Source organism: Oryctolagus cuniculus, chromosome 6, assembly GCF_964237555.1.
Source record: "Oryctolagus cuniculus chromosome 6, mOryCun1.1, whole genome shotgun sequence".
In the NCBI taxonomy this organism is placed as follows: Eukaryota; Metazoa; Chordata; class Mammalia; order Lagomorpha; family Leporidae; genus Oryctolagus; species Oryctolagus cuniculus.
Window position 1 is genome coordinate 126,911,122 of NC_091437.1, and position 27,570 is coordinate 126,938,691.

Here is a 27,570-nt window from a genome sequence, read left to right on the forward strand (position 1 = left end):
CTGATCAGGAAACCCTTTGACCAGAATTTTTCTCTTTTAATCCAAGGAACCTCTTTAATCCAATTCCTTTTTTTTTTTTTTTTTTTTTTTTTTTTTGACAGGCAGAGTGGACAGTGAGAGAGAGACAGAGAGAAAGGTCTTCCTTTTGCCGTTGGTTCACCCTCCAATGGCCGCCGCGGCCGGCGCGCTGTGGCCAGCGCACCACGCTGATCCGATGGCAGGAGCCAGGAGCCAGGTGCTTTTCCTGGTCTCCCATGGGGTGCAGGGCCCAAGCACCTGGGCCATCCTCCACTGCACTCCCGGGCCACAACAGAGAGCTGGCCTGGAAGAGGGGCAACCGGGACAGAATCCAGCGCCCTGACCGGGACTAGAACCCGGTGTGCCGGCGCCGCTAGGCGGAGGATTAGCCTAGTGAGCCGCTGCACCGGCTAATCCAATTCCTTTTCAGTTGAGTCACTATTCTCTCTTTTGTCCCAATCAGTTCCCCCAAACCAGTGACATATAGAGTCCAAACCAGAGGCCTGGACACCATTGAGTCCAGGAGGCCACTCTGCTAAATGTGTGTCCCGTGTACTTCACCCCATCCCTGAATCTATCTTCCCATTGCCGCGGGCATTTTCTGACCTTGCAGCCATGCACGGCACCAGGCCAGCACATAAAGGGCTCTCAACACACTCTTCATTGAGCGTTCACACCAGTTCTCCATCACAAATAAGCAGAGGGGTTTTCTACCACTGTGAGACCCTATGAGAATGCCTGCAACAAGGGACGTCTTTTATAACTGTATAGCATTAGAAGGCCTTGGTGTTTGGATTTCTGCTGGTTAGTGTTGCTGTCACCTTCACCAGTTCTGTCACTAGTCTCTGTCCTGCGTCCTGTTGCTATATGCTGACATAAGTGTTTCTGAAATACAATGTCCCATTATTCTATTTTGGTTCCATTTCAACAGACAAAGAAGAGATGGCCAAGAGATTAGTGACAAAGCTGCTCTGTTTTTTTTTTTTTTTTTTTTTTTTTTAATATAACTTAACACCTGGGGTCCCAGCTTGGGGAGCTGTTGAAGACTGTCATGATCTTTGGATATTAAACTCATTATCACACTCATTTTAAGACTTTCTTAAGACTTTATTTGTTAATTGCTGACTTTCGGCAAAGCCTGGTTCATTAGGACTGACTCCAACTCCCTTTTTATCTCTACCGAAAATTCTGCAAATATTCTTCTTACTTTCCATGATAATCTTTGTCGTTTTTATATCATTTAAATGTAGCAGAATCCTTTAGCAGCACGGAATTTGTATATATAGTCTGTCTCATTACTCTTGCTCCATATCCTTATTATATAACATTATCTGTAATATGCTGTGTTTACCAAGCAGCTTATATTGCCTTTTTTAATTAAGAGATTTGGAGTGGTCCATAATTTGCTGGCAATTTCAAGGATAGATTAAACTAGGTAATATTGTTTTTAATAACCATTAATGTATTGGTTGCATTTAATGTATCTTACATTTATAATTAGACTTCAGAAAGTTAAATTAAACCTGCTCTCACAGGATTCCATTCTAGTGTTCATTAATGAAGACTAATTAAAGAAAATTAGTTAACCCCTAGAATGATTGGACATGGAACACCAATTTGAAAGGGATCAACTGTCTTAGTGTGTTTTGTGTTCCTCTAATAGAATACCTGAGCCTGGGTAGTTGAATAGAAAGTTATTGGCTCTGAGTCCTGGAGGTTAGGAAGTCTAAAGTCCAGGAGCAGTGTCTGACAGAGGCTTCTTGCTGCGTCTTCTGGCAGAAGGCAGGAGGTGGAAGTGCAGAGGGAGGGCACACCTGCTCCCATGGCGACAAACCCACTGCAGTGACAACAGCGTCGGTTCTCACATGAGGCACAGCCCTCGGGACCCCGCATCTCTCTCAGGGTTCCCACCTCTCAATACGATTCCAGCTACATTTCTTTCTTTTCTCTTTTCTCTCTCTCTCTCTCTCTCTTTTTTTTTTTTTTTTTTTTTTTTTTTTTTTTTTTTGGACAGGCAGAGTGGACAGTGAGAGAGAGAGAGAGAGAGAGCAAGGTCTTCCTTTTGCCATTGGTTCACCCTCCAATGGCCGCCGCAGCCGGCACACCGTGCTCATCCGAAGCCAGGAGCCAGGTGCTTCTCCTGGTCTCCCATGCAGGTGCAGGGCCCAAGCACTTGGGCCATCCTCCACTGCACTCCCGGGCCACAGCAGAGAGCTGGCCTGGAAGAGGGGCAACCGGGACAGAACTGGCACCCTGACTGGGACTAGAATCTGCTGTGGCAGCACTGCAGGTGGAGGATTAGCCTATTGAGCTGCGGTGCCAGCCCCCAGCTACATTTCAACATGAGATCTTAGAGGGACCAGCATTGAACTGTAGCACCCTTTACATACTATTATTAAGTCTCCGAGACTGAAAAAAAAACCGGTGCTTTTCTTAAATGCAAAGTGGCCATCAACTTTAATTTTAATCTTCCCTCCTTTCTCCCCCATTCTGGAGAAATGTTAGTGCTTTTAACAATACATGAAATGTGTGTATTATTAGTGGGAAGAAGGAGCATTCCTCTGATAACAAACTTCACATTTCTGTTGTTTGACAGTAATAAAAGACTAGTGGCCCTGGTGCCCATGCCCAGTGACCCTCCATTCAACACCCGAAGAGCCTACACCAGCGAGGATGAAGCGTGGAAGTCGTACCTGGAGAACCCCCTGACAGCAGCCACCAAGGCCATGATGAGCATCAATGGGGACGAAGACAGCGCAGCTGCCCTTGGCCTGCTCTATGACTACTACAAAGTAGGTGCTGCACTCCCGCTCCCTCCTCTACTTACCCCTGCTCTAGACTAATACAAGGTGGGCCTCACAGTCCCGCCAATTCCTCTACCTACCCCTGCTCCAGACTACTCAAGGTGGGCCCCACAGTCCCGCCCCCTCCTCTACCTACCCCTGCTCTAGACTACTACAAGGTGGGCCCCACACTCCCGCCCCCTCCTCTACCTACCCCTGCTCTAGACTACTACAAGGTGGCCCCACAGTCCCGCCCCCTCCTCTACCTACCCCTGCTCTAGACTACCACAAGGTGGGCCTCACACTCCTGCCAACTCCTCTACCTACCCCTGCTCTAGACTACTACAAGGTGAGCCCCACAGTCCCGCCCCCTCTTCTACCTACCCCTGCTCTAGACTACTACAAGGTGGGCCCCACACTCCTGCCCCCTCCTCTACCTACCCCTGCTCTAGACTACTACAAGGTGGGCCCCACACTCCCGCCCCCTCCTCTACCTACCCCTGCTCTAGACTACTACAAGGTGGCCCCACAGTCCCGCCCCCTCCTCTACCTACCCCTGCTCTAGACTACTACAAGGTGGGCCCCACACTCCTGCCCCCTCCTCTTCCCACCCCTGGAACCCTTCAGGAAACCAAGCAAGAAACTATAACTGCTCCCATGAAAAACCAACAGCATTTCCTGAATGAGATTTGTTGTCCTCTGTGTTTGTGCTGACGCTGCACGAGGGTGAGAATGGCTGTGTTTAGGTTTCTGGTTTAACTGAGTCCCACTTCCCTTCCCAAGAGGAAAATCTGCTCTTTGAGCAAACAAGCCAGGGGAAGTCTCCCTTTCGCTGATCTTCGTTCTCTGCTTACTATTTACTTCCTACTTCCTGTTCCTTCCGATGGCATCCACTCTCCAGGTTTTGTTTGGTTTAGGAAACAGAGTTTTCATATTTTTTAAAGCATTTCCTACCATTGCCAACTCTGGCTCTTCCTTTAGACTCTTTGTCACATTTTCTAAAAGTACTCCTTTTCCAACCTCTTCCCGTTTTTCTCCCATTAAACTACCCAGAAGGGCTCCTTCTCGGGGAGGGGAATGAAAGCCAAGTAGGCCTTATCTAAGCTGTGAGTGACAGGTGTGAGGGAGGGTCAGGCCCATCCATGTTAAATGAGGCCATTACTAACTCAAAGCACTGCTTATTGTTAGTGATGCAGGACTCTGTGTGTTGTGTTGGTCCCCTTGCTGTTCCAGGCTGACTCTGCCAAGCCCTCATCAAGAGAGGCAGTGTTTGTGGCTTTGATAGCCCTCTCATGAAGGTGCAAACTCCCAGCAGGATTCCTGGTGGAGTGAGAAGGGCCTTAGCCTTGGGGCCGTGGGCTCCAGGTGGAAGGAGTAGTTGGCTGGATCCTCCACAGCCAGGGGAACACTGAAAGAAATCAGCTGGAAACCAAAGCCATTTCCTAGGCGGCTTTTCTTAATCTGTCTTGCTTTCTGCTTATGATTGTTTTGTATTTTTCATCTTCTCTCACGGTGAATCTCATTTGAAAAACACAAGAATAAATTCTAAATGTTTTGGAATGAAAAGCTTCAAAATTTATTGAGTAGCCCAAAAATCATCACATTAGTGTGCTCTGTGTACTTGGCCATTTATTGAGTGGTTAACTGTGTGTGTGAGGGTGTGGGTGTGGGTGTGGGTGTGGGTGTGTGCATGTGAGAGAGAGAGAGAGAGCTTTTCAGTGAAATTGAAAAGTAATTCTCCTTTATAATAAAAAAATTAAATCTGATAGTTTTATTAATTTTTATTAACAATTAACATATTATTAAAATGACCTGATTAAATAATATTGATCCTTATGATTTCTTTTTGTAACTTTTATAATGTTAAATGAATATGTCAGTTAATAGTTTTAAAAAAGCTTTAAAGAAATGCATTGATATCCCTAGGAAAAATATTGTTCTTTAAAAGCAAATTTTATTCTGTCATTATGAAATGAGTATAATTTTATGTTTATATTTCATGACAGTTTTTTTGGTATCTGAAAAACAGACGCATACTCCAAAACGGGAATAGTTAGTAATTGACAAAAGCAATGTATCTTATTTCCCATAGGTTCAGAGGCTAATTAAGTATTAGTAAATATGGATGATTACGTGTTAGTAGATGTGGTACATAGATTGCCTTTCCTCTTGCATAGGTACTAACACTTAGAGAAAAATCAAAACATTGGTTCCTGTAAATATTTTGAGATACAGTGTAGGGATTTTATTTAAAACTCAACTTGTAGCCAAGTCTATAACTTCCTGTGTTGAGTCCATATTTTCCATGTTTTTAAGACTACGTGGACTAGTAGAGTTATATAGTGACTTCTCTCTCATAGAAGCTTTGCTTTTTTTTTTTTTTTTTTGCTTGAAGTAGCTTAGTGTCTGTGGAAAGAAGTAGTCATTTCCAAAAAACTCTCTCGAAGTGATCATTTTGAGACCTTTGTCAGTTTTCTGGTTGTTCATAGCTTGTCCATGCTGATGCTTTGGATGAAAATGAAGCAAAGAAAGCTCTTCTGTATATAAATGTTAGGAAGTTAAATTATTGTAACTGTTGATATTGCATTATCATTTAGAGTACATAGATTTTTTTTTAAGATTTTCTCTATTTGAGAAGCAGAGTTATAGACAGAGGGAGAGACAGAGAGAGAAGTCTTTCATCTGCTGGATCACTCCCCAAATGGCTATAACAGCCAGAGCTGAGCAGATTCAAAGCCAGGAGCCATGAGCTTCTTCTGGGTCTCCCACATGGGTGCAGAGGCCCAAGGATTTGGGCCATCTTCTGCTATCCCAGGCCTCAGCAGAGAGCTGGACTGGAAAAGGAGCAGCCAGGACTAGAACCTGCGCCCACATGAGATGCCAGCACTCAGGCCAGGCCATTAACCTGCTGTGCCACAGTGCTGGTCTCAAAGATTCATTTTTCAATTAACTTTGTACACAGAAGACAAAGTCTATACTAAGTAAAGATTTCAACAGTTTGCATATACACACACAGAGAGTAAGTTTTACAGTTAACTCTGAATACAACTCATTGAGGACAGAGGTCCTACATGGGGAGTTAGTGCACAGTGACTCCTGTTGTTAATTTAACAATTAACACTCTTATGTATGACGTCAGTGATGACCCAAGGCTCTTGACATGAGCTGCCTAGACTATGGAAGCCTTTTGAGTCCACATATTTAGACAAGGCCATAAGCAAACTGCAAGTTCTCTCCTCCCTTCAGAGAAAAGTAAATCCTTCTTTGATGACTACTTCTTTCCACTGGTGTCTCACCCACAGAGATCTTTCATGTAGAACATTTTTTGCCACAGTGTCTTGGCTTTCCATGCCTGAAAGGCTCTCACGGGCTTGTCAGCCAGACCAGGAAGCCTTAGGGTTGATTCTGAGGTCAGAGTGTTTACTTAAAGTGATTGTCATTCTGTGAGTCTGCTGTGTGGACTGCTTCCCACATTGGACATTCTCTCCTTTTTAATTATTTTATTATTACCAGGAACTTGATCCTATTGATATGGTCACTTTAACACTTAAGCTATCTATATGTTCATTATGGCACTTAATATGCTCACTTTAAGATGGCATTTTTACCTCCAAGCTTAATGGGATTTAGAAGTCCCATGAACAAGTTTTTAAACTGTACCCTTAGAAGTAAGTCCATTGGGGGCCGGCGCTGTGGCTCACTTGGTTAATCCTCTACCTCCATCCCATATGGGCGCTGGGTTCTAGTCCCGGTTGCTCCTCTTCCAGTCCAGCTCTCTGCTGTGGCCCGGGAGGGCAGTGGAGGATGGCCCAAGTGCTTGGGCCCTGCACCCCATGGGAGACCAGGAGGAAGCACCTGGCTCCTGGCTTCAGATCTGCATAGCTCCGGCTGCAGTGCCATTTGTGGGGTGAACCAACGGAAGGAAGACCTTGCTCTCTGTCTCTCTCTCTATCATTGTCTAACTCTGTCAAATAAAAAAAGTAAGTCCATTGGACTGTATGCAGAACTATACAGCTTTACAGTTACAGACTTTCTCCTTTTCTCCTAGTGGAGATCCCCTCCAAACACTCTACCTCCAGATGGCATTAAGATGAATTTGAGAGTTTAAGTTTCCAACACATGAATTCAAATTGAAACCATAGCAACTTACTTTATCTTACTTTTCCCTTGAGAAAGTTTACTTCCTTGATTGGTTAAGATCTGTTCTACTGACCTGGTGTTGCTGGAAACCGGTATGTGGGTTTGTCCATCTAGCTATCCAACTAATTAGCTATGACCTTCCAGCAATAGTGACAGATGTTCTGAGGATGAGTTGCCAGTGAGACCCAGTTCAGTACCTCAGAGAGGTCACACACTCATAGTGCAGGACAAACACGGTCATGTAAACTGAAACCATAGTGCGTGGAGGTGATGGGCTGTAAAAGCAGCAGTGAGTTGAGTGACAGCTTCACAAGGAATCCACAGACTTTCCTAAGAAAACATTGTCTACTCTCCCAGAGCAGGAGAAGGTCTGTCAGGTGGACAAATAAGGAAGAGAGCATTTCACGCTAAGAGAACAGCAGATGAGAACAAATGGGTATGAAAACCCAGACAGCACTCAGTAGAAGCTCAGTGATCAGAATCGCTGAACTTGGGGAGGGTGAGTGAGGGAATGAGGAGTTGGGACTGGTCAGAAAAGCAAAAGATCCCTCTTGAATTCTTGCCAGGAAGATGGAGTTCAGGGTTAGATGGGACTTTTTTTTTTTTTTTTTTGGTAGCATGAATGAACAAATGACCTGATAAATATTCACAAGCTGTTGGGGGGGGGGGGGGCTTCTCTACTTTTCTTTTTTCCAGTCTTGCTGAAGTATAGCTTTCAAATGGGAATTGTAGCTATTTAAGCTATACAGCTTGATGTTTTGATATATCAGCTTTTCTTTTTTTGAATTTAAAAAAGATTTATTTATTTGAAAGAGTTACAGAGTGTCAGAGGCAGAGAGAGAAAGAGCGAGGTCTTCCATCTGCTGGTTTACTCCCCAGATGATCATAACAACTGATCCAAAAGCTGATCCAAAGCTAAGAACCAGGAGCTTCTTACAAGTCTCCCACATGGGTGCCGGGGCCCAAGGACTTGGGCCATCTTCTACTGCTTTCCAGGCCATAGCAGTGGGCTGGATCAGAAGTGGAGCAGCTGGGATTCAAACCAGCACCTGTATGGGATGCCGGCACTGCAGGCGGTAGCTTTACCTACTACGCCACAGCCCGGCTTTTCACTTGAAGTTTCTATATACACTTTATAGAAAATGCAAGAACCTTAAAGAAAATGAAATGTCTGTAATCCTTTTATCAGAATCATTTCCTCCAATACCAAAGGATTTTGAAGCTAGGCTTTATAAATCGGAGAAATTATCAACACACATTACACAGCAGTGATGGGGGAGGGGCAGGGGCAGAGAATCCAGTGGGAGGTCACTGCAAGAGTCCACAGAAAATCCATGAAGACCTGAAATAGGAGCATGATGGCGCGGAGTCCCTGGATTAGCCCTTGTGTGAATTCTTCCTAAACTAGCCACCAAAACAAGCACTACATAGAGACAACACAGTATATTCTAGAGATCATTCAGTGTTTCTTTGAATAAAAGCTGGCAACTGTGTGTGTGTGTGTGTGTGTGTGTGTATGGGTGGAGCTCATATCTGGGAGCAAGTTGTTGAAGATGATTCCTGGGTTAATCCAGGTAAGGGATAAGGAGAAAGGCTTTGGGGGAGGCAGGTAATTGTGTGTTGAGTTCGTTGTGCTTGTACATTGTCCAATCAGGAATGTCTGGGTCTAGGACTCAAGAGAAGGGGTCTAGTTACAGGTCTCAGCTTCTCTAAAGTGTACAAAATCAAAGGCCAACATGGTGTAGAGAGGCCCAGGTTGGAGCCATCCCAAAGGTGGGCGGTGCCTCCACTGTGCTCTGCTCAGCTTGTCGTGAGCTCGGCTGTCTGCTCAGGGCGTGTATCAGTGACCCCTGGCAATGATGACTTCACTTCCATGGGTCTCTGGGAGTTGCCAGCATATTTTAGTATTTGGAAACCTTATGTCTTTGGTTTTACTTGTCATAGACCATTTCTCAGCTTCCCTGTTAAACAGAAACTCTGCACCCACTAACCAATCACTCCTCATCCTTTTGTCCCCCACCCCTGGGGATTTCTATTCTACCTGCTATCTCTTTGCATTTGGCCACTCTGTAAATGAAATCATACAGTACTTGCCCTTTGGTGTCCGGCTTACTCTAGTGAACCAAATGTCTTCAAGGTTCACCTGCCTCGTGTCAGAATTTCATTCCTTTGTAGTGCTGAGGAACATTCCATTGTACCAATAGAAGACATCATGCGTATCCATTCTTCAGTGATGGGCGCTTGGGTGGTCTCCTTCTGGACTCTGACGGAGAGAGCTGCAATGAACATTGGTGCTCTGGGTGTTGATGTTTTCTGTTCATCGGTCATCTTCCATCTTCACTATGTGATAGGAACTATGTTTTGTGGTTTTTTTTTTTTTTTTAAAGATTTATTTACTCATTTGAAAGTCAGAGTTAGAGAGGTCTTCCATCACTCCCCAGATGGCCACAATGTTCAGATCCATGCCAATCTGAAGCCAGGAGCCAGGAGTTTCCTCCGGGTCTCCCACATGGGTGCAGAGGCTCAAGGACTTGGGCCATCTTCTACCGCTTTCCCAGGCCATAGCAGAGAGCTGGTTCGCAAGTAGAGCAGCCAGGTCTCAAACCAGAGCCCATGTGGGATGCCAGCGCTTCAGCCCAGGGCGTTAACCCCATTGTGCCCGGCGCCAGTCCCAGGAACTATGTTTTATTCATCCCATTACAATCTGGCACTTAGCAATACCTGAAAATTGACATAAGAAATGAAGGATTTACAGTTGATTTACTTAGAAGTACTTATAAAATACTAAGCACCTTAAGAGCTTAAAAAATTAACTCATTCAATGTTACCAAACTACCCTGTGAGGTATACAACGATCATTTCCACTTGAATAAATGAAGACAGTGGGACAACGGTTAAGCAGTGGTAGAGCCAAGATTCAAACTCCGGCAACCAGGTTGTAGATCTCAACTCTTAGCCAGCCACCCTGCTCTGGGCTTGCATACATATTGCGGTGAGTGCAAACTATAAGAATTATCAGGGAAGACCTATAGAGGAATGCTTCTTGTAAATGGGCTTTCATCCCCAAATAACGTAGCTGTATTTGGGATGCAAAGGAGTTTGGATAGAAGGAAGATCTGGAAATATAGCAAAATAGCAGAAACAAGCAAAACATCCACCAACCAAATCCAGGGTTCCTTGTGTGGAAACCATGGCAGAGTGAAGAACCCCCATGGTGCAGCAGGTGATGAGATGATGGTCAGCAACACAGCACACAGCAGGTGGAGGTACCTTCCCCAAAGTAGCACTTCTTCAGTAATATTTCAGAAACTATGCTGGCATCATGATTGTGATGATAATAATAAAACTGCATTAGGAAGAAATCACAGAAGCAAGTGCATGAGCTACCTAAAGAGCTGGTCCAAGCATTGGCCACTACATTAGCTTTGTTCTTCCCATTGACTATCAAACAGTGCAGTGCCCTGTGTGATTTCTGCGCTACCCCACATCAGCACCTGCAGCTGCTCATCCATGAGAAGACGCAGTTCCTGTTCTGTAACGTGATGCTTGTTGTAACCTCCATGATGCTTCCCCCTTGCTCGAGGGGGCACCACGTCCAGGTTGACGCCATACACATTGCTTCTCGCCCTTCATCCACTCACAAGCGAGGAGGACACTTAAAGTGCTCAGGGCCAGGGTGCCTTGCTGAGGCCAGGGCTGAGCAGCTGAATGCTGTTTGCTGTGGCCCTGTGCTCGCCAGCACCCCTCGGTCTCTGGCTCCACCATTATAGCCGCGCAGGCATCTCTCAGTGACAGCCCACTTGCCACCTCTTCCAGATGAGCGTTGCATTTGAGTTTCTCTGGTTAGGCTGACGTCTAGCTCTGCCCAGGATCATGGTTGCCTATGTGTGAGTCTGACTGATGGTTGGTGGTCTTTCCAGGTTCCTCGAGACAAGAGGCTGCTGTCTGTGAGCAAAGCAGCTGACAGTCAAGAAGATCAGGAGAAAAGGTACGGTGCGGGCAGTAACTGCCGGGGGAAGTCCGCGCACAGTCCCAGCCACGATTTCACGCCAGTGGTGCTGCAGCGAGTGGCACTGCAGGGTCCTTATCTTGGGCTAGGATGATTCAGACAAAACAAGGACCGTCCTAAATTTATCACCAAATAAGTCTCTTGCCCTGCCTGGGAGGGGGAGAAGTCACAGGGGGTTCTGGTTGGAAGCTCTTTCACAGGGAACTAGGAAGCCAGGAGAGAGAAAACCCCTGCTTGCACAGGTGGCAAAACCTTACCTGGCCTTACTTGGAGCTCTTGAAACACTATGATCTTGTTCTCTGACGAGCAGCAGGGGCTGCTCCACTGGTCAGCAGGCCTGGGCTGTGCAGCTGGTCACTCCTGGCAGGAGGTTAAGGCTGTAGGCACCTCACTTGCTGTTCCACTCGGGCCTTCTGAAGCTCCACACTGCCCTGAGGTCCAGGGACCTTGTCAGCAGGGTGATGAGAGGGAGCAGGAGGCTAACACTCTTCAGTTCCTGGATTTTTCCTTGATCTAGCCCGTTTGGTGGAGGTGAGCTTGTGCTGCCTGCTAAGCCCTATGGCAGTAATCCCAGTGAGTCTGAGCTGTTTGCTCTGTCTGCATTGCACATAACAAGGGAGGCCCCTTTCTGTTAAAGCACCTTTCAGAACTGCATTACAAAGTGACTATGACAATACTCACTGTATTTTGATGATTTTTTTGAGGATTTCCACAGAGCACCTTTTAAAAAAACTGGCAATGAGGTATAGACTAACCCACCTTGTGTAGACAAATTACAATTAGGTAGACATCTCACTGTAATTTGGAAAGATATCATTTGGATCAGTCATGTATTGAGGAAGTAAGGTGCCAGGTGCTTAACATGATATCATTACAACTTTTGTCCCAAAAATTGCTACTTGGAGAAATAACATCTCAATGACATGTGATCCAAATTTTCACAAAGTGTATTTGACACATCTTTCTCAGCATTATACTTTTTCTTTAAAAAAAAGTTTCTAAAATTTTTTTTTTATTTGAAAGTGGGTAGGTGAGCAGGAGAGAGAGAGATCTTCCATCCTCTGGTTCATTCTGCAAATGTCCACAAGAGCCAGGGCTGGGCCAGCTGAAGCCAGGAGCCCACAAGTCAAGCTGGGTCTCCCACGTGGGTGGAAAGCACCCAAGTATTTGAGCCATCACCTGCTACTTCCCAGGGTGCACATTAGCAGAAAGCTGGAATGAGAAGTGGGAACCCAGTTACCCTAAGGGGTCCTAAGCAGTGTCTTAACTGCTGTGCCAGACACTCACCCCATGTATTTTTTTCTTCCATTTTTCTCACACTCGTTTTCATTGTAAAGTCTGTTGCAGTGTCTGGGAACAATTGCTACCTGGTTCTAGTTCTAATTATCCAGTGTCCTGAAGTTCTCTGGAAATCTCTTCCTTTCCCAGAGGCATAGTATGCAAGTTAGGGTGGTGCTGAAGTTCTTATTTCCTGGGAATAAAAATGTGATGAGATTTATACAACCATATAGCTTATTTGTTTATCAGGACACCAAAACATTTTTGACTTAGGTTCTTTGTTCAGAATTCATGTTTTTAAAAATTTCTTATTTTTCCAAGAGGCAGAGAGGGAGAGAGAGAGAGCTCTCATCCACTCGCTTAATCACCAAGTATCTGCAACAACAGGGACGGGGCCAGATCAGCTCCTAGAACCAGGAACTCAATCCAGGTCTTCCATGCAAGTGTCAGGAACCCAATTACTTGAGTTATCCCTGCTGGCTCCTGGGAAGTAGAGCTTAGGAGCTAACGCCAGACGCTAGACCCAGGTATTCCAATGAGGGACATGGGTGTCTCACCCCATGTCCCAACCGCTAGGACCAACATCTAGAATTCATGTTTTGTGTGAATTAAAGAATGAAGAAGTTTGGTTAAGTTTGAGTGGTTTGGCAAAGCCACCAGGATTATGTGTGTACAAAGCCCAGAGTGGATTGCTTTGGTAGTAAATCGGTGCAGCCCAAGGCATCTACTCCTAGCCTGTAAGATGGTATCTACAGGTACTCAGAGCCATTCCTCTACAAAGGGTCCCCTATGTTCCTGATCTTTGCATCACCCAGGGTGGTCCTATTCTTAAGGCTGTATTTTTGTTTGTTATTTAGTATGGCTTTTGTCAGAGACTCCTTTTTCTGAGGGTTGTCTGATAACATCCTATGCAATGTTCTAAGCAACAGCCTCTAGGAAATGCTGATCTAAATGGGTGGTTGGAGCTTTGCCATTTTTCAGCTAACTGGATTCAAATTAAATACATTTTCTGAATTTTTAGCATGCATCCAGATCACTCTATGGATTTGGCCATGAAGATAGGTTATTATTTAAAACCAGAACGCTTGTAAATTTGTGATAGTATTTCTTGGAGGGTTATCTCCTATAACTGTATTTCCAGATCTGTGTCCAACTCAGAGATGTTCAGATATTTTTCCATTGGCTTTGTTCACGTGGAACCATTCTTTCAAGTTTCACTTTGAAATTTTATCTGAAAAAAACTAGGGACATGTACACTGTGGTGCAATGGCTTAGCCACCGCATGAGGCAGCCACATCCCATTTCAGAATGCCTGGTTCAAGTCCCATCTGCTCTACACTTCCGATCCAGCTCCATCCTGACGCACCTGGGTGCAGCAGGTGATGGCCTAGGTGTCTGGTTTCCTGCCGCCCATGCACTTCCTGACTCCTGGCTCCAGCCTAGCCAACCCAACTGTTGCAGGCATTTGGGGAGTAAACCAGTAAGTGGACGCTCTCCCTGTCTCTGTCTCTCCCTCTCTGTCTCTCATTTTTTTAATGGCATTTTAATGCTTTTTCTTTTGAAAGTTTCAAAACACACAGAGAAATACATAGGACAGTATGCTGAACCCCTAAATATCCATCCCATCCCCCAGATAAGCATTGATCAATTTTTCTTATATCTGCTTGATATCTTTTCCCTCATTCCTTTTTTTATTGCCAAGTATTTAAAATACGTTACTGATATCACATCATTTTATGGCTAATTACCTAAGATTTGCATCTCTAGAAAAACAACATTTTATTGTATAAGCTTGAAATCATTACCACATGTTGCTGAATTAACGATATTTTCTTAGTATCACTTAATTCTCAGTCCATATTCAGTTGCCTCAAACATCTCATGAATGAGCATCCAAACAGTCCGTTCCTCCCATTCTAAATCCCTTTTAATCTACCAACTTCCCACCCTTTCTCTTTTTTTATCCCCCCCCCCAAGTCTGATTTGTTGAGGAGGTTAGGTCAGTAATCTGAGCCACATTCTGGTTTGTCTGATTGCCTCTTTTGGATGTTTTTCAGTCATTCTTCTGTGTTTCATGAGCTCCTGTGTTTCCTGAGGGATGAAACTTAGGTCTAAGGGAGATGTTTTTATGCACAGTGGGGAACGCAGGAGTAGTTGTCTGACTTCTAGTGATGCAAAGAGCCATTGCGTTCCCTTGGGAAGTTCACTAGCCTTTCCCCCATGGCATCAGCATCCACTCTCACTGCCTGCATTGGTTATCTTACTAGGAATCGCCCAGCGGCAATTTTGCTAATTCTGCCATGTTGCCCCGGGGGGTGGGTTTGAACCCACAGAAACTGTCTTGGCACCAGTGAAGCCCAGAGCAATTTGACTGGAGGAGAGAACCGAGTGCAGGTCCTAAAGACTGTGCCAGTGAATCTTTGCCTAAACCAAGACCACCTGGAGAATTCCAAGCGGGACCAGTACAGCGGCAGCATCCCCGAGAGCCCCGCCGTCATCCCCGTGTCCGGCATCGCCGTGGTGAAGGCAGAAGATTTCACGCCGGTGTTCATGACCCCACCAGTGCACTACCCGCGGGGAGACGGCGAGGAGCAGCGCGTGGTCATCTTTGAACAGACTCAGTACGATGTGCCCGCCATAGCCGCACACAGCACCTACCTCAAGGAGGACCAGCGCAGCACCCCGGACAGCACCTACAGTGAGAGCTTCAAGGATGGGGCCACGGAGGTGAGTCCTCACTCCCGTGCTTCGGGAACCCAGCTCCACAGCCCCGGTTCAGGGTTTTTTCTCTTTGCAAGTGTATTACGTGCATGAAACTGTGAGTGTAGGATTTTTTTTGAAGTATTTCTCTGTGTGTTGTTGTATTCTTTCATTCCATGTGTCTGTGTATGGGGAATATTTTGATCTTTCTTGATTCATATGTGACAAATTGTTTTAGTTTTAATCTTAGAATGAAATATTCATGAGAAATTAGGAAATGTTGCCATGGGAACGTCTGGCTTGGTGAAGTCTTTACCTTGTCCTTGTCCTCCTCTGCTTTGTAACTTTCCAAATGGTGGGTAGCCAGAGATGCTGCCTGTCTGTTCTTTGTCAAAACGATACAACTCTTGAAAACTTTGCATGATTGATTAATCAGGAAGGAGCGTGTGTGTATGTGCACCCGTGCACTTTGTACCTTCCAAAGAGAGACAATATACTCCTCCCAGGGGCCCATAAACCTTGCAGAGATGAAAATCTTGGCTTGATTGCTTGTTTTCAACTCACAAGTTCCATATGCATGCCTTGATAATTTTGGTAACTTTATACAATTGTGTCACCAATGTCAGCATTAACATATAGAAATTTCCCTCACCTTAAAGTGTCCTTGAAACCTCTTGCATCTGAAGCCCTCTCCTCTTACACTTTGTGAGCACCACTTTGCCTTCTGTCACTGTGGTTTTGCCTTTTCTGAAATTTCACATAAATGGCGTATATGCTGTCTTCTGTCTTCCTTCACTTAGCATGCCTTTGAGAGTCATTTATATTGTTGGTTGCATTAATAATTGACTGAAATTGCTGAATAGCAGTCCATTTTAAGTGTATATCACTATTTGCTTAGCTTTTCACCAGTTGGTGGCATTTGATTGCTTCCAGTTTGGGGCTATTCTGAATAACCCTCTGGGAACATTCATGTATGCGTCCTAATGTGGACATAGGCAGTCATTTCTCTTGGGTAAATATCTGGGTCTGGAGTTGCTGGGCCATGTGGTAAATGGATGTTTAACTTTATAAAGTACTGTCATAAAGTGTTTCAAAGTGGCTATTTCATTTCCATTCCCATATCAATGGATGAGGATTCCTGTCTCCATACCCTTGCTGAAACTACTGTTTGGTTCTTTTACTTTTCTTTTAGTGGATATGTGGTGGTGTTTGATTCTGGTTTGAGTTTGCCTGTTTCTGATGTCTAGTGATGTTGAATATTGTTTTGTTCATTTATTTGGCCCCTTCTACAATTTCTTTATGAAGAGTCTGTTCAACTTTTTACCATTTTTCTAAAGATTGATTGATTGATTTGAGAGGTAGAGTGACAGGGAGAGGGACAGAAAGGGAGATCTGTTTGCTGGTTCACTCCTCAAATGGCTGCAACAGCTGAGGCAGGGCCAGGCTAAAGCCAGGAGTCTGGAACTCCATCCTGGTCCTCCCACTTGGGTAGCAGGGACCCAGGTATTTGGGCTTTTATCTGCTGCCTGCCAGGCTCATTAGCAAGAAGCTGGATTGGAAGTGTGGAGCAGCCAGACTCGATATGGGATGTGGATGTCCCAAGTGGTAGTTTAACCTGTTGTGCCACAATGCCCACTCTTTCCCAGTTTTCAAACCCAATTATTTATATTTCTTGGACTAAGTTGTAAGAATTCTTTAAGTAAATGTGAAAACAAGCTCATTATCCGGTATATGTTTTGGAGTGTGGTAGCTTTTTTTGTGTTCTTAATTATATCTTTCAAAGGACAACAGCATTTAATCTGTTGAAGTCCCCTTTATCAATTTAGCCTTTATAGCTTATGCTTTTGGGTGCTGGTAAAGAAGTCTTTCCCTGACCCAATGTTACATTGATGTTCTCTTGTTTGTTCTAGGCATTTAATAGTTTTACATATTTCATGTAGATTTCTGATCTACTTTGAGAGAATTTTTGCATGTAGTGTTAGGTAAGCATTGAGGTGCTGTTTTCCTCTACTGATATCCAATTGTCTCAGCACCATTTGTTGAAAGGATGGTCTTGTGTTCATTGAGTTGCCTTAGGATCTTTGTGGAACATCTATTGATGGTGTTACTGTGGGTCGCTTCTCTCACTTTTGACCCGGAAGATTGGTCTTTGCAATACTCTGTTTCCATTGCTTAAGACGGTGATTCAGCCAGTGTTTGCCTAAAGCCTGAGTATTCTTTGTCTCGCCGATAGGCATGTCTTGTCTTTTAGGTGGGGAGAAGAGGCCCGACAGGTGAGTGAGCAGGTACTCATTCTTGTCAGTATTGGTGGGAGGTAGGGCACACAAGTGACATTGGTAACCCTGCCGCTCCTGGCACCTGTCATTTCTAAGTACCTGCTGTGTTCTCTGAGAACAGTGACCACAGCCAGACACAAGAAATTCTTACTTTCAAGAGGATTTCCAATTTCTCAAGTCTTGGTAGCTTTATCATCATTTTCAATGTCCTTCCTTATAATAAAAATGTCTTGTAATTAGTGCCCTTAGCTTCCTGTGTTGTATGGCTTAAAATAGTTAACAAACTTTTAAAAAATGGAGTAGGAGCCACGTGGAGTCTTTGGTATTGTCAAGCAGTTTTACCCTCAAGTAGTCCCAGGTGTTTTTATTGAAAAATCAAGTAACTGAAACTATCCCTGGGTAGTCCCAGGTGAGGTGCAGATTTTTCATCAAAAGATTGCCTCTGATGGCTTCTCATACACTGTGGAAACGTGCTGTCAGATACAGAAGTGTGCATGGATGTGTTCCAATGGCAATGGAACAAGCACGCTATTTGGGGGTTGTATTTGTGTTGTAGATAAAGAGCCTTATGAAAGGAAGCTATTGTATTTGGGGCTTTATTTTGAAGTAGATGAGAAAGTAAAGAAACTTAGCAGAAACTAAATGTGAAGAGCATTCCCTGTGATCATGGTTGAAATGCTTTCCTGGTTTTGGAAATTGGTGTTTATGTTGCAAAATGTCTTTCATCCTGATGTAAACTAAATGTAATGATCTATGATTTTTAACTACTTCATTACCAATGGGTTATGAGATTAAGTAAGTTTGAAGTAATGTCACCAAGAAGATTTCATTAAGGAAAATGTGTGTAAAATCTAGTACTTCTTGTAGGCGAGCTATTAGGATGTCTAGGACCTTTGTTGAATTAGCAAATTTCATTTGCCAATTCTCTATGTAATGGTAGGAGGAAGGGGAGCAGTTAGCTTCAACTTAGGCTGGAATTTTTCAGACAGTGGTAGCGTATAAAAGTTCCTTAATGGATTCTTTTAGCTTATTTGATTAGTGCTTTATTTTACATTCTCTTTGCAATAGTTTTTGACAACTCTTTGTTGCTTTGTACCGAGTATTAGCCCTATGCTAGATGGAGGGCTGGAGAGTAGACCTGTCCTCGTGTCTGCCTTCTGGAAGTTGCTATCCTGAGGCACCTGTGAAGAGAGAAAAGGCCAGCTTCCACTCTGCCAGGCATTGTGGCTCACATAGTTGATTGCAAGGCTTTACCACAACTCTGAAAGAAGGTGCTTTTTTCCCATTTTGCAGATGAAGGGATACAGGTTCAGGCGGTTAAGAACCTTCCAAACTTCACAGAGCTAAGAAGCAAAGACTATAGTTGATAAAAATAAATCATTTTGGTAATTAAGACCTAAAATGCTTTTAGGAAACATTTAAAACTTAAGGAAGGAGGAATTTGTGTAGGAAAACTAGATGAAGAAAGGAAGTCAAAATAAGAAATCAAAGTAGAAGGTGAATTCACTTCTTCTTTACTGCAATTTTATGTCCATTATAGGAGTGTATGTTGTAGGAGAAAAGGAGCAGTAGGTCTCAGAGATTTGACTGAGTAAGAGTTCAATTCTTCTCGTAGACATCTCTTCCAAGCAAAGGTGTGGGAATCCAGGCTCCCTTCATCTCCTGGTTCTACCATCTCTATGTGGGGTTTCCAGTGTTACCCCAGCACGGGAAGAGAGACCATGGAACTGGTACTGACTCACAGATATTTTCATCTGGAAATAACACACCTCCTCTCGGATCTCATTCCATAGGCTAGAACTAGTCGGATGGTCATCCTCAATGCCAGAAAGCTGCGGAGTTGAATCCCCTCATTAGCCCTCTCCCGTGCTCAGGAATGGAGAAGGGCTATTTGAGTGAGCACAAGCTACCTCTATGGTGTATTTCACAATTATACCCTTGGCATGCTATTTGTAGAATTAATATAATTTACAGAGAATCTTGAAATGAGAACAATGATTACTTGTTATATTATTGGCTAATAAGTGTATGACCCTTAGTCCTTTGTTTTTATTTTCATTCATAATCTGAAACTGGATGTGATCCTTCTGGATCTAAACCCTGTCCAATATGATTGATTGATAGCTGATTGTTTCCTCCCACACATTTAAGGAATAAAGTGTTAAAAATACTGCTTCATGTGTAAATGGGAACATGCACCTCCATTATGTTTATTTTGTATATTATATATATATATTATATATAATGGAATGGATATGGCACCATCAAATTTCCATCACTTGATTAATGCATTTTTGCATCAAACAAAATTTTGGAAAATATCTAACATACATTTTATTTATTTTAAAGTTTTAACTATTTATTAGCAAAACAGATAGAAAGGAGTAAGAACTCCCATACACTGGTTTACCCTAAAAATACCCACAATGCCAGAGCTGAGTATAGTTGTACTTGGGCCATCTTCTGTTGCTTTTCCCACGCCATCAGCAGTGAGCTGGATTGGAAGAGGAGTAGCTGGGACATGAACGAGCCCCAGTATGGGATGCTAGTGTCATAGCCAAGAGCCAGTAACTCCATCTGGGTCTCACACATGCATGGCAGGGGTCAAGCACTTGGCCCTTCTTCTGCTGCTTTCCCAGACACATTAGTAGGGAGTTGGATCGGAAGTGTAGGAGCTGGGACTTGAACTGGTGCCCACATGGGATTTGGTATTGCAGGCGGTGGCTTGACCCACTATGCCACAATGCTGACCCACCAGTAGACTCTTTTTTTTTGACAGGCAGAGTGGATAGTGAGAGAGAGAGAGAGAGAGAAAGGTCTTCCTTTTTTGCCGTTGGTTCACCCTCCAATGGCCGCCACGGCTGGCACACTGCGACCGGCGCACCGCGCTGATCCAAAGGCAGGAGGCAGGTGCTACTCCTGGTCTCCCATGGGGTGCAGGGCCCAAGGACTTGGGCCATCCTCCTCTGCACTCCCGGGCCACAGCAGGGAGCTGGACTGGAAGAGGGGCAACCAGGACCAGAACCCGGGGTACCGGCGCTGCAGGTGGAGAATTAGCCTATTGAGCCATGGCGCCGGCCAAGCAGTAGACTCTTAACAAATGTCTCCTGCCCTTCACCCAAGAAAGACTAGTATTTTGGCAGGTGCCGCAGCTCACTAGGCTAATCTTCCACCTGCAGCGCCGGTACCCAGGGTTCTAGTCCTGGTTGTCCCTCTTCCAGTCCAGCTCTCTGCTGTGGCCCGGGAGGGCAGTGGAGGATGGTCCAAGTCCTTGGGCCCTGCACCCACATGGGAGACCAAGAGGAAGCACCTGGCTCCTGGCTTTGGATCGGCACAGTGCGCCGGCCGTAGCAGCCATCTGGGGGGTGAACCAACAGAAGGAAGACCTTTCTCACTGTCTAACTCCACCTGTCAAAACAACCAAAAAACAAGAAACAAAAAAACCTAGTATTCTAACATCTAAGATTTCCATGAGTTAAAATTGCCTGATGGCTTAGGTGCTTTAAGGGTAATCATTACCATACTCATACCTTCTTTGCTGAGTCCAAGCAAGTAAGAAATTTGCAGATGCATTACATGAGGTCACAGTGAGGTGCAGTGCTGTTGGCTGTCTGACTGTCCTTTGTCATCCTGTGGTGACATTAAAATCTTTCCGAGTAGCTGTGGAAACTTAGTAACTGGCCAGAATGACCCGGCTACTTTGTTGCAATTCTTAGTTCTGAATCATGTAAAGTTGAGGAACTCGGCAAGTGATCAGATCTCATCTAAAGGACTGCAATGTTTTCCAGCAGGATTCTCCATTTAATTTTTTATAAAGCTATAAAGATCATGTAACAGAACAAAAGACAGTTTTTAAGAGGTAGTTACTGTGGAACAGAACGTGAAGCTGCTACTTAGGAGCTGGTTTGAGTCCTGGCCTCTTTGCTTGTGATCCAGTTTCCTGGTAACACGTGTTGGGAAGCAGCAGATGATGGTTCAAGTGCTTGGACCCCTGCCACCCACATGGGAGACCCGGATGGAGTTCTTGGCTCCTGGCACAGTGCTGGCTTTGTAGGCATCTGGGGAATGAACCAGTAGATGGAAGATTCATTTTCATTCTCTCTCTCTCTCTCTCTCTCTCTGCCTTTCAAGTAAATGAAAGTAAATAAGCAAAGGTATAAGATAGTAGAACTGTTTTCAAAAAAAAGGATTTTTTTAAAGAAACTAAAGAAAAAATGTAAGTTTAAAGAGCAGATACTGTGTCTCTAACCTACCCCCTGTTTTTCTTTTTCCAGTTTTGCCCACATGAATCCATGCATCAGGGTAGGATTCTGCATCATCACACATCACATCCCATGACTTTCAATCCTGCCAGTTTCAGGCCTTCCCACGTCAGTACTAGGGGACTGGAGGCAGAGCGTTTGCAAGTCTAGTGTGTTGGTCAGCCGGCCTCTCAGGCTGTAGAGCTGAGGCAGGGCAGTGAGTTCACTCCAGCTGTGTTATTAGCGGAGGTTGTGGGTGACTGCCTGCTCCTCTGAGCACAGATTCTATCGACACGGCTCTCCTATGGCAAAGGCACTTAAGTGCTTTGGTCATCATGCTACCCTCCTACCCCCAAATCTCTTAGTTGCTATTGATTCCAAGTGTAAACAGCTTTCCTTATATCTTTTTTCTTTCTTTAAAAAATGATTTAGTTGAAAGTCAGAGTTACAGAGAAGGAGAGGCAGAAGCAGAGGTGGCGGGGGGCGGGGGAGGGTCTTCCATACACAGGTTCATTCCCCAAATGGCTGCAGCAGCTGGAGGCTGGGCCAGGCCAGAGCCAGGAGCCAGGAGCTTCTTCCTGGTCTCCCACCTGGATGCAGGAGCCCAAGCACCAAGGCCATCTTCACTTCTTTCCCAGGCGCATTAGCAGGGAGCTGGATGATAAGTGGAGCCACTGGGACTCCACCCAGCACCCATATGGGATGCTGGCACTGCAGAAGGCAAGGCGTCCTTACCTGCTCCACTACAGTGCCAGCTCCTAAATATCTTTTCTTAAATCCACTCTAACAGATCTTGCTGCAGTAATGGGAATTTTCTTCTTCTATCCAACATGGTAACCACAGGTGCTAATTTAGTGCTTGAAATACAGCTAGTTGACTGAGGAAATGAATGTTTAATTTCATTTAATTTTTTTTTTAAAGACAAGTCGGAGTCTTCATTGCTTTGGGGCGAGGTGGTTCTGGAGCTCTGGGTGGCACGGGTGCACCTCCACTTCATCACAGCCTGCTGGCTGCACAGGGTGGTGCTGGCTCTCGGATGGCAGCTGTGCGCAGGTCAGGGCTGTACCTGCTCTCATGAATCAGTGCCGGATGATGCTAAGGGTGGTCCCCTGTATTCTTGTTGATGGCGGTCCGCACATGGAAGGTCTGCTTCATGACCTCCATGACACCCTTGCCACCTGCTGTCGGATCCAAGCCTGCAGTCTTGCAGTAGCTCTGGAGGCTGTAGCGGAAGGAGTTGCAGACCTTCTGGTTATTGGGTTCTGTGCTGTGCGTCTGCTTGTTCCTCTCCATCCGGGAGCTGGAGCAGTTGCGCACCGCCATCCTCTGCAGGTGCGCGGTCGTGTGGGCGGCTCCTCTCGCTAAGGTTGCTGGAGATGGAAAGAGTAATTTTATTGAATTCCGATGCTTGAATTTAAATATCTAGTGGCTATTGTGTGGGGCATTAAAGGCTTAGTTCACCCTTTGTACTCAGGCTAGACCTATATTCTTATAAAAAGTTTTCATTTTTATTTGAAAAGCAGAGCACAAGTGCACCAGAAAGAGAGAGAGAGAGAGAGAGCTCTTCCATCTACTTGTTTATTCTCCTAATGTCTGAAGGCAGGAGCCTAGGACTCGAGCAGGGTCTCCCGCATGGGTGGCAGGGACTCAAGTCCTTGAGCTGTTGTCTGCTCCTCCCGGGGTTCACGTTAGCAGGAAGCTGGAACCAGAAGTAGAGCCAGCTCAAACCCAGGCACTCTGATAAATGGGATAAGGCATCCCAGGTTGCGTCTTAACTGTTGCACCAAACACCCATCCCAGGCCTGTGTTCTTAGCCCCGCTACTGTACCGATCATTTGTCTCGACCAAGGTTGGTCTTTTCTCACCTGGATTCCTTCAATTTATCCAGGTTCTCCTTAACTTGCAAAGGAGAGAGGAAAGTTCACAATCTCTGTGCGATCTCCCTACAGTTCTAACCTTCCTTTCCTGGCAGTATCCTTTGTCCTCTGTTTTTCCCATCAGGACTCAATGGTTGGATGATTCAACATAAGTTTTTATATGCAGTTATTCTACTTAAGTTTATTTTGTTGTTTTTCATATGAATTTGTTCCATCCTCCCAACCCTTTTTTTATGTCTCTGAGCCAGGACAGTGTCTTAGATACTTGTATTTCTTCTGGCATCAAGTAGATGATAAGGCCCCCAATGATTGCTTTGCTGGTTAATTACCAAAGAAACAAATCTGTACCACTGACTCTCTGTCAAGTTTACTCAGCCAGTCTACAAATATTTGTGCAGTGTTTATGGGATTCATTTGGATAAAACTTCTTAAACGCAAGGAATAAGCCGGGATAGAGATTATAAACAGCTACATAGAAACTATGACATAAGGGTATGCTAAGTTCTAGACAAGGGGGTCAGGGACTGCCAAGAAATGTTAGCTAACAACTGAGACACTCTTTCCTTAGGAAGGAAACCCTTGCAATAATGGTCAAAAACTGGAAGTTTATGACACAGCCATGAGAGACAAGGATGTTGTTTCTTTTAGGTGTTTAAATTTTAACTGAAAAGTGATCCCTGTTAAATATAAGAGTGGGAACAAGAGAGGGAGGAGATGTACAATTTGGGACATGCTCAATCGGACTTGCCCCAAATGGTGGAGTTAGAAATGTGCCAGGGGATTCCAATACAATCCCATCAAGGTGGCATGTACCAATGCCATCTCCCTAGTCCAAGTGATCAATTTCAGTTCACAATTGATCACACTGATAGGTCTAAGAGTCAAAGGGATCACACAAACAAGACTGTTGTCTGCTAATACTAACTGATAGAATCAGAAAGGGAGAGAACAATCCATCATGGGAAGCGGGATACACAGCAGACTCATAGAATGGCAGATGTCCTAAATAGCACTCTGGCTTCAGAATCAGCCCTTAAGGCATTTGGATCTGGCTGAAGAGCCCATGAGAGTATTTTAGGCATGGAAAGCCAAGACACTCTGGGGGGGAAAAAAACCTAAATGAAAGATCTCTGCAAGTGAGATCCCAGTAGAAAGAATGGGGCCATCAAAGAAGGAGGTACCTTTCTCTGAAGGGAGGAGAGAACTTCCACTTTGACTATGACCCTGTTGGAATAAGATCGAAGTCGGCGAACCCAAAAGGCTTCCATAGCCGTGGCAACTCATGACTAGAGCCTAGGGAGATTACTGATGCCATAAACAAGTGTGTCAAATTGTTAAGTCAACAACAGGAGTCACTGTGTACTTACTTCTCATGGGGGATCTGTCCTTCATGTGTTGTCCAATGTGAAGTAATGCTATAACTAGTACTGAAACAGTATTTTACACTTTGTGTTTCTGTGTGGGTGCAAACTTATGAAATCTTTACTTAATATATACTAAATTGATCTTCTGTATATAAAGATAATTGAAAATGAATCTTGATGTGAATGGAATGGGAGAGGGAGCGGGAGATGGGAGGGGTGCGAGTGGGAGGGAATTTATGGGGGGAAGCCATTGTAATCCATAAATTGTACTTTGGAAATTTATATTTACCAAATAAAAAAATAAAAATAAAAAATAATACTTAATATTAACAATATTAAAAAAAAGCTTGAGGCTTTAGATCATCTACTTCTGAAAAGGGTTGAAAATATAGCAAAGTATATCCTGTTTGCACTATGTATATAACAACTGAACACCCCTGGACCCATGCTTCTTTATGTGTTCCTAAAGTTGGACTTTCTTCCCCCAAGAAAACCAAGCGTTAGAATATTATGATAATAGAGATCCTTAGAGAAGGGAAGTGAATATGGCCAAGCTGTTCCTATTTATCAGTTTTTGAGGCACATATATGAGGGGCCTTGCAAAAGCCGTGGAAAATACTTGGCATGAAAAAATGGCATGGATTCCGAAAATGTTTTGCACCAAGATAAACTTAGCTTTTATTTCCATTTTCATGAACATTTGAAGTCCCTTTGTAGAGAGCACTCACTGTCTACTGGAGGCTCTCCTTGGCATTTTATTAACCCATTTGATCCTTCTGACCACTGTAAATAGAAAATATGACAGTTACACAGTGGGGAGCGGGTAAAGGAGCTAGAACTGATCCTTGTGACATCAGGAGTAAGTTGTCTGGGACTATAGAAAAGGAAGAAATGTTGACATGTAAGTAACATAAAAAGCACAAATGCATTTTCTGTTGAATGTGGTTCTCAGTGTGGAGGTGACCTGTGAGTTTTGTGGAGAAATGATAACTATCTTCATTGGAGTTGAAAACGATATCAGAAATATGTAATTTTCTAAGGAGAGAATAAAAGAGCTAGGATACACTTATTTTTGGAGTGATTACCCACCAATTTGTTTCAACTTTGATGACTTTTAAATTTTGCAGAAATTTCGGAGCACTTCTGTCGGGGCTGAGGAGTACATGTATGACCAGACTTCAAGGTAGGTTACCAGGAGGTTTGTCTTGAATCATAATTGTTTAAATGAACCTCCCAAGTTATACTTTTAAGCCTATTCTTTGTATACTTAAATACAATAATATGATTTCATTTGCCTTTGATTCTTATACAGCTGTCTGTGTATAAATGACATCTGTATCATTATTTCCATTCTTAACCACGTTCCTGGGACCAGTGCTTCCTTCTTCCTCCCATTAGCTACACACTTTTCCAGGTTTCCTCTGAACTTAAACTCCTGTGCCTCCAGCCAAACAGATGTGAAATGCAACCCTTTGTCTTTTCCTCTTCTTGCCCCCTTGTCCCCTTGCTTTGCCTCTGATCTTCCACTCATACTTCGGGCTGTTTCTAATGACATACCCATCCTCTGAGCCAGCCCAGCTGGAGGTGTGAGGGGCTGCCCTCCTACCTGCCCTGCTACCTGCCATCCCCTTCCCACCTTCTCTTGGCAGCCTTCTGAACTGTCAACATACAGCTGATCTCCCTGCCAGTACTGCCTTTCCCATCCCACTTTGCATGTGGCTACCAGCTGTCATGCACACAGGTGCCCCTCCTGTCCCGGCAATGTGAGATTGGAGATATGCTATAAACCCTCCTGATGAGATCCTCCGACTTTAGAGGGAGACAAATGTGATGATGGCTAAATTGTAGTACATTTCCTAAGTGATGAGTCTTACTACAGATAAACAGAGAGCTCAGTGGCATTTGAGCTGGATCTTGAAGGGTTTATAATGGATGTTTTCTAGGGAAAACAGGATCAAGAACATTTTAGGTAGAGAGGTAAAGACAGTAGTTGTGATCATGACTGGATTCAAGACAATAGCAAGCAATGGAATTCTCTCTTCCATTTATAAGACCTGCCAGGGATCTCACTGTTTCAGACAGGATGAAACACTTCAGACTCCTTGCCAGGGTGGTTAAGGCCCTCTATGTTCCGATCTGTCCTGGCTTAATGTTCTTCATGAGCTTTATCTTCCACCATATATATTACGTAAGTGACCCTTCCAAGACCTCTGGGTGTTTCAAGGTCTTGGTCTTGTCTTGGGCTCCCCAGTTACCCTCTCCTGATGAGTGCGAATGTGGTGTGCTAGGGGACGCAGAGAAGGTAGCATCCCAAACCCCCTTCTGAATGGTGGAAATGAGTACCAAATTTGCATCAACAAACCCAGGGTGGCCTGTCTAGTGACAAGAGCACTGACTTACCACCCACCAGACCCGACTTCTCTTTCTGGGGTGGGGGTGTCTCAGGGTCTCCCACAACTGTGAGATGAGGAAGGTGGCTGAATCTTGGGTTCTAGTCCTGCATTATAGATAAGCTTGCAGGCCCCAAATCCTGAAACTGTATTAAAAGTCGTTTCTGTTCCTCTGTGCCTTTCCTGGGAAGAGGTTTCACAGTTCCCCTTAGGTTTGTGCCCTGATAAGGTACAGCTACTGGTCTAGCTGATTCCTAGGATCCTGTCTTGGTCTAAAATGTTATGATTCATTGGCACTGCATTGAAATTGCTTTTTCAGGCAAAATGACAAGGAAATTGGTTCTGTCTTGAGTGATTTATTTCTCACTTTGTTCTAAGGCACGTATTCTGGAATTGGTTCAGTTGATTGGCATAAGCCTGAGATTTTCATTGTATCAGAGGAATGTGATTTTTGTCCCTCAAACTTTTTTTTCTCATTATAAAGTTTAAAAGTC

The 27,570-nt window shown here is 44.4% G+C and overlaps 1 protein-coding gene across 4 annotated transcripts in view; it reads left to right on the forward strand.

The window, feature by feature from the left end:
• Positions 1 to 27,570, forward strand: part of GRHL2 (grainyhead like transcription factor 2) — a 158,577-nt gene that overhangs the window by 46,671 nt on the left and 84,336 nt on the right. For all 4 annotated transcript variants that reach the window (XM_070075373.1, XM_017341465.3, XM_008255802.4 and 1 more), the window contains 4 exons: positions 2,615 to 2,810; positions 10,862 to 10,929; positions 14,562 to 14,955; positions 25,814 to 25,869. In XM_070075373.1, coding sequence (XP_069931474.1) covers positions 2,615 to 2,810; positions 10,862 to 10,929; positions 14,562 to 14,955; positions 25,814 to 25,869 — 714 coding nt within the window. The remainder of the gene's footprint in view (positions 1 to 2,614; positions 2,811 to 10,861; positions 10,930 to 14,561; positions 14,956 to 25,813; positions 25,870 to 27,570) is intronic.